The following is a 6716-nucleotide window of genomic DNA, read 5'->3' as shown; positions in this document are numbered from 1 at the left end:
TATTATTATTATTAAAACAAAATGTCGTTATTGAAATTTTCTTTCCAAGAATAAAAAAAAAAAATACCAAGGACTAAAGTAAATAATATTTCACCGTCGTCGTTATTATTATTATTATTTCATTTATTATTTATTACTAAATACTAAATTGTGGTTTAAAATAATAATAATAATAATTATATTTAAAAAAATGAATTGTTTTGTTCTCGATATCGTTTCACCGTTCATTATTATTATTTTTAGGTTTTTTAACATTTTGTCATTTTATGTTTAAAAAAAAAAATGGAAAAAAATTTTGAAAATCACGTTTATTCGATAAATTTTAACGCGTTGAGAAAACTCGGTTTGTGGAATTGGGAAACGAAAAATAATTATAAAAAAAAATTATTTTTATTTTATCGTTGTTTTGCTTTTTTATTCAGCGTAACGGCTTTAATGGCCGCCATTATACAATTATACATATCGAGACACGATTTTCGTAAAGTTTCATTTAATCTTTGCACTACTTTACTCTCTTCCGGTATATTATTAAAAAATTTTTATTTGGGATTACGAAGCGTGGAAATAGACGGATTGAGACACGATTTATACGAGGACGAAATGAAACAAAACGATTACGAAGAAATTAAAATAATAAAAAATTATCAAATTAAATTTATAATTTTTAGAAAATTTTTTTACACATCAGCATTTGGTTTTTTATCAATTTGGCTCATCGTATCATTATTAACTTTAAAATGGGGACCGAGAGAACTTCCATTTTCAATTTGGCTTCCTCTCAACATAGAAAATAATAAGGAATTTTTTATTGCTTTTATCGTGCATGCGATAAGAGGATCATACGTCGTGGCAGACGCCATAAATTCCGAATTGAGCATGTTTGGATTATTGTTACAAATAAAAACGCAATATAAAATATTAGTTAATAAATTATATAAATTAAGTCGAGATTATTCGAAATTTTGGATCCGTGAAAAAATAAATAAATATAAAAGGATATTAATTGAAAACGAATATAGGAGCGAGTTGAAAATATGCATCAAAAGACAATTGGAATTGGACGAGTGAGTTTTTTTTTTTTTTTTTTTTTTTTTATTTTAAAAAAATTTTTTTGAAATTTTTAACCGTTTTTTTTTTTTTTATTATTTTTTAGTTACCTTCGTAAATTGGAAATTTTTTATCACAAACCCATGCTTTTACAATTAGGAATTTGTTTATCATTGGCTGTTGTGAGCGGAGTAAAAGTTTTGGGCGTAAAAAAATTTTTTTTTTAAATTTTATTTTCTGGATTTTATTTAAAAAAAAATTAATTCAGTTTTGTTTTGTTTCAGTCGAGTTTTAATTTAAAATGGTTTTACATGATCGGATACACACTAATGGTCACATTTGATCTTTTTGTTCTTTGTTTCATGGTCGATTTTTTATTCGAAGAGGTAATAATCATCGAATTTTCAATTCCAAATTTATTTTTTTTATTATAATAATTTATACTTTGATTTTTAATAAGAGAAAAAAATTAGCTCATGCTTTTTACGACGTTCATTGGTACGAAATGGAATGTTACACGCAAAAAGATCTTATTATAATAATTAAAAATGCAAGAATTGAAAAATCATTAACCGCTTGGAAAATATTTACGTTGGATTTGAAAACTTTTTTAGGAGTAAACATTATTTATTTTCTATTTTTTTTTTTTTTTTCATTTTTTCGTTATTTTCAACAAATGATTAATTATTTCCCTTTTCAGGTATTAAAAGCTTTGGGAAGTTGGTTGGCTTTATTCTGGCAAATAATGAGAGAAAAAAATAACAATTAGATACATAAAACATTTTATTTATTTTAACTTTTTAATTTTAAGATTATCTTAGTCATCTTACCCGAATCGTTTTAAATTTTAAAAAATTTAAATTAATGTTTTCTCGCCGTTTGATATGCAAAAGCTACTAAATCGTATGATGCTTTCAAAAGCTAAAAAAAAAAAAAAAAAAAAAATTATTTAAGGTATAAACAAAACAGGTTCGCATATAATTTTCTGTACTAAAATCAAGTTTAAAAATTTGTTTTTTTTTGCTTTTTCAGAAGAAGATAAAACTCACTTTGACAAAACCTTCCAAATTAACAAGAAAAATATTTGCCGCTCTTATTTTAGGTGCTCTATAACTTTTCATAATAAATATCAGGAGATTTTTTCTTATTTTACGATTTACCAAATGCCATCTTATATTATAGGATGCAATACCGACTTCAAAACTCTGTAAAAATGTTTCCAAATTCGAATCAAAATGTAAAAACTTAATTAATATTTTAATTTTTTTTTATAATATATATATATATATATATATATATAATTACTTTTGATTCGAGCGTGCTTGCCGAAATACAAAAAAGAAACGAATCCACCGTTGCAATTGCCAAATAAAATAATTTTTGTAATATTTGTATGAATGAAACTTCTTTCAACTATAAGGAATAACGGATTAGCGTAAGTAATGACAATATTTAATTATAATTATTATTATTTTTAGTCAATGGTAAAACTTACGATCAAACAATCCATAACAACTGATCCAACCGTTCCCATAAATTCCAAAAAGTGAAACAGGGTCGGTATTTTATAAACGTTAATTAATATGTTTATTTCACTGCCAAATCAACACAATTAATTAATTAATTTTATAGGTAATAATTAATAATAAAATATAAAATACTTACTGGAGTATTCTCGTATGAAGTTTAATATTTTCTTTTAAAATTTCATCAACTTTGGCATTGTAATTATCTAATTTTTCTTTTCCAAAGAGAAACGACGACGTTCGATGAGAATTCGTCATGAAAAAATCATCATCGAGACTTTTGAAATTTTTTATTATTATATTATAGTGTGCCAATATTCTGAGTACGAAACCGCAAAACATGCCATCAAGGGATAATATGTTAATAACGACGCTTATAACGGCTAAAAATTGATAGACGTAAACGCTGACGTAAACGGCATCGGACCATTCTTCCCCAGGGAGTCTATACGGCAAAATAACTTTATTATCATTAATTGTAGAATCAAAATATGGATGTAATACCATTATAATAACGCATAATCCGGCACAAACGTACAAAACTTTCATTATAAGGGAAAGTTGTTTATTTGATTTTTCCAATAAATTTTTTTCAATCTCATCCGTTCTAGAATTTTTATATTCTATTATATTTTCTTTTAATTCATTAACCAAATCGAATTTATAAAATAAAATGAATGTTTTTAATATCGTCGATCCGCCGATGGATATGAAACAAATATCGTTTGTTAATTTGATCGTGTCGCGTCTGACGAAATACACGTCGATGACTACGTTAATCAAAAGAGATGTTAACGAAAAATACGATAAAAAACTAAATAATGAAAATAGGATTTGTTCGAACCGATTTTTAGTTTTTAACGGCCAAAATCCGCTGAATGTGTACATGCGAAAATTAAATTCGAATGCTTCGCATTTAAAATAATCCAAATTGAAAAAACTCATTTTTTAATACTTTTAAATAAAAGAATGATTTTAAAAAAAATTTCTAACACTTCGTAACACATTTAACAAAATCGATTCATTGAATTAACTATTAACGGTTTAATTATTTACACTGTTCAAACAATAAGTTTTGTATTTATTTATGTATTCCGTGGCACAAAAAAACTTTTTTTTTTAAAAAAATAAAACATTTTGAAAATTTTTTTTGTCTAATTTATTTAACTTTAATGTATAATTAACCCTAAATCTCAGTAAAACATAATTCAAATTTTTTTTTAAAAAAAAAGGAAGTGATTCCATTTCCGTTAACGAATATTTTTTTTGAATTTAAAATTTTTTTGGCAAAAAAAAAAAAAAATTTTCTCTTTTAATAAATTTAATGTAGATATTTGATTTAAATGTAATTTTTTTTTGAATAAATAAATTATATCATTGAAAATAATTTCTACTTTTTATTTATTAACTTCAGTTTTTTTTTTTTTTTTTCAGGTTCATAAAATGGTTGACATATAGCAGGGAATTTTCTCTAAACGTTGTACTTGGCGGAGTTTTAATTTAATTTTTATTCGAATATGTCCGAAAATGTTTTTATTCGATTAGGAGCTTTGAGAATCAATCCAATTATTGATAATAATAATGATACATCAAATATATATACTCCTGGTGAAACGATAACATGTCAAACAGGATTTATGCGGTAATTTTTATATTTTTAACCTAACTTGGTTAAAATAATATCATTTAAATTTTAATTATTATTTTTTATATTGTTCGTTCTATATTGTTTTACTTTACATAATATTTAAGTGGTCACGGAACTTATGTAGATGATGATAACAACGCATTAAAAGCTTCTGTGGCTGGTAGTGTAGAACAAGTTAATAAACTTATATCTATGCGTCCTCTCAAATCAAGATATTTTGGAGAAATAGGAGACGTTATTGTAGGAAGAATTACTGAAGTCCAACAGAAGCGATGGAAAGTTGATACAAATTCTAGGTTAGATTCCATTCTTTCCCTCTCCTCCGTTAATTTACCAGGAGGAGAGTTAAGAAGAAGATCTGTGGAAGATGAACAAATGATGAGAAAATATTTACAAGTATTTATATATATTATATTATTATTATCAATTTTTATTTTATATAAAATTTTAAAAAAAAATTTTTTTTTAATATTCAGGAAGGAGATTTAATTTCTGCTGAAATACAAAATATTTTATCGGATGGAACTCTTCAGTTGTACACGAGAAGTTTAAAATATGGTAAATTATCACAGGGTATCTTGCTCAAAGTTTTTCCTTCATTGGTTAGAAGAAGTAAAACACATTTTCATAGTTTACCATGCGGTGCGAATATTATATTAGGTGAGAATAAAATATTTGTTTCGGTATTACATTTCGCTTTTTTTAAAAAAATTTCAATAACTCTTTAAAATTTTTTTTTTTTTGAAAGGCAATAATGGATTTATATGGATTACACCGGCTGCCTTGGAAGACAAAAAAGGAGGTTTCACTCAAGATTTAAAATATAAAGTTTCCAAAACTGATAGAATAGTTTTAAGTAGATTAAGAAATTGTATTCTTGCTCTTGCTAATTCGAAAATGCCTTTGTACGATACAAGCGTCATGTATGCTTATGAAGAATCACAAAAATACACTGTAAGTTTTTTTACATATTAAAATTCAATTAAATTAATTTAAAAATTTTGTAATTTTAAATTTATATATTGAATTGAAATTTTTTTTTTTTTATTTCAGGTATCGGAATTATTAGCACCTGAACCAATGTTAGATGTTGCAGTACTTACAACTTTAAGGCTTCAAATGATCGAGGATGAATAAAAATTATTATTAAGGTAAGTTTTATAAATTTATTTTAAAAAGACCTAAATTTGTTTTATTACAATAATTATAATTTTAATGTCCAATTTAAACAATAATAATAATAATAATAATAATAATAATAATATTTAAAAAAAAAAAAACAAATATAAACCGATGCAGACATTTTTATATTTATCGATAGTAGTAAAAAATAATAATAATAATAATAATACATTTTGAAAAAAGAGTTTCTCAATAAATTATTCATCTTTTATAAGTTTTTTTTTTTTTTTTTCGGTTAAAACTTGTGTAAAGTTTCGATAAATGAATTATTAATTCATTCTTTTCTTAGTTTTATTATTTTATTTTTAAAAAAAAAATTTGCGGAATGTAAATAATAACTAAAATCAATAATACAAAAAGAATGAAGCAATCGAAAACAAACAAACAAACAACCAAAAATGGAGGGGGGGGGTACTTACATCAATCAGATCCTGGTAAAATTTGTAAACATGAATTAAGAATACTGTAGGCAAAACCAATGACAGTACCTGTCAATATGCATTCAGGTATCAAAGCTTTAAATAAATCACCTAAATTCCTTGAATCATTTGTAACGGATTTAACAACGGCTAAAACAATTCCAACAAGAAGTCCTATCAAAAGACCGTTAAGAGATAAATTTACAATATCATCCGTACAATTTTTACCACCCATTATTTATTTATTTATTTTTTAATTACTTTAAATTTAAAAAAATTGAAATTTGTCAACAAAAAAAAAAAAAAAAAAAAAACAATTACCGGGAAAATATTGACAGTTTTTTTTATTTCCGAAAAATCATAAATAATAATAATAATAATAATAATAATTTTTTTTTTTTAATTCGAATAATTTCGAACACTCGAATTCGTATCGTAAACAAAAATTGCAGGCTCAATTATAATTATGGAGAGAAAAATATTATTATTATTATGTTCACTCTTAAACATTATTATTATTATTATTATTATTATTATTATTATATGAAAACTGTTTTAATTTGATTTATAAACAATTAAATTCGATAATTTCATTTAAAATTTTTTTAATTTTATTAATTCCGAGTAAAATTTAAGTTTTAGTAAAAATGGTTGTTTTCGAATGTTTTTTAAATTTCTAAAATTATTAATTTTTTTTTTTAAAAAAAATTTTAGTAAATCTTTCGATATAAGGTGACAAACATTTTCAGAATGATTAATAATAATAATAATAATAATGGAAATTTATTAAATATTTTAATTTTTTTTTTACTTTACATGAAAAAAAAAAAAAAAAAAAATCAAGTATTTATTTCTTGCGCATTTGAAATATTTTCCTCATGGCAATTTGTTGTA

At 23.6% G+C, this 6716-nt stretch overlaps 4 protein-coding genes across 4 annotated transcripts in view; 2 read left to right on the top strand and 2 right to left on the bottom strand.

Moving 5' to 3' along the window:
- Positions 1 to 282: 282 nt before the first annotated feature.
- On the top strand, positions 283 to 1816 carry Phum_PHUM318770 (Odorant receptor PhOr5; the record flags this gene model as incomplete). The annotated part of the gene is made up of 5 exons (XM_002427389.1): positions 283 to 1064; positions 1154 to 1253; positions 1332 to 1433; positions 1508 to 1663; positions 1748 to 1816. 5 exons carry the CDS (start codon positions 283 to 285, stop codon positions 1814 to 1816), a joined length of 1209 nt encoding a protein of 402 aa, XP_002427434.1.
- A 92-nt stretch (positions 1817 to 1908) lies between these two features.
- On the bottom strand, positions 1909 to 3518 carry Phum_PHUM318760 (Odorant receptor PhOr4; the record flags this gene model as incomplete). Its single annotated transcript, XM_002427388.1, has 5 exons — positions 1909 to 1968; positions 2097 to 2252; positions 2353 to 2460; positions 2543 to 2642; positions 2713 to 3518. 5 exons carry the CDS (start codon positions 3516 to 3518, stop codon positions 1909 to 1911), a joined length of 1230 nt encoding a protein of 409 aa, XP_002427433.1.
- Positions 3519 to 4090: 572 nt separating this feature from the next.
- On the top strand, positions 4091 to 5358 carry Phum_PHUM318750 (Exosome complex exonuclease RRP4, putative; the record flags this gene model as incomplete). Its single annotated transcript, XM_002427387.1, has 5 exons — positions 4091 to 4215; positions 4326 to 4617; positions 4698 to 4881; positions 4970 to 5175; positions 5275 to 5358. The coding sequence occupies 5 exons, from the start codon at positions 4091 to 4093 to the stop codon at positions 5356 to 5358; spliced, it is 891 nt and encodes a 296-aa protein (XP_002427432.1).
- A 1095-nt stretch (positions 5359 to 6453) lies between these two features.
- Phum_PHUM318640 (thump domain containing protein, putative) overlaps positions 6454 to 6716 on the bottom strand; it is a gene marked incomplete at both ends in the record, with an annotated part of 1505 nt that continues 1242 nt past the window's right edge. The window contains one exon of the mRNA XM_002427386.1: positions 6454 to 6498. Coding sequence (XP_002427431.1) covers positions 6454 to 6498 — 45 coding nt within the window. The remainder of the gene's footprint in view (positions 6499 to 6716) is intronic.

This window comes from Pediculus humanus, genomic scaffold (genome assembly GCF_000006295.1).
Source record: "Pediculus humanus corporis 1103172107726 genomic scaffold, whole genome shotgun sequence".
Classification (NCBI taxonomy): domain Eukaryota; kingdom Metazoa; phylum Arthropoda; class Insecta; order Psocodea; family Pediculidae; genus Pediculus; species Pediculus humanus.
Note: the sequence above shows the minus strand (reverse complement) of the source record. Positions and strands in the feature narration are given on the sequence as shown.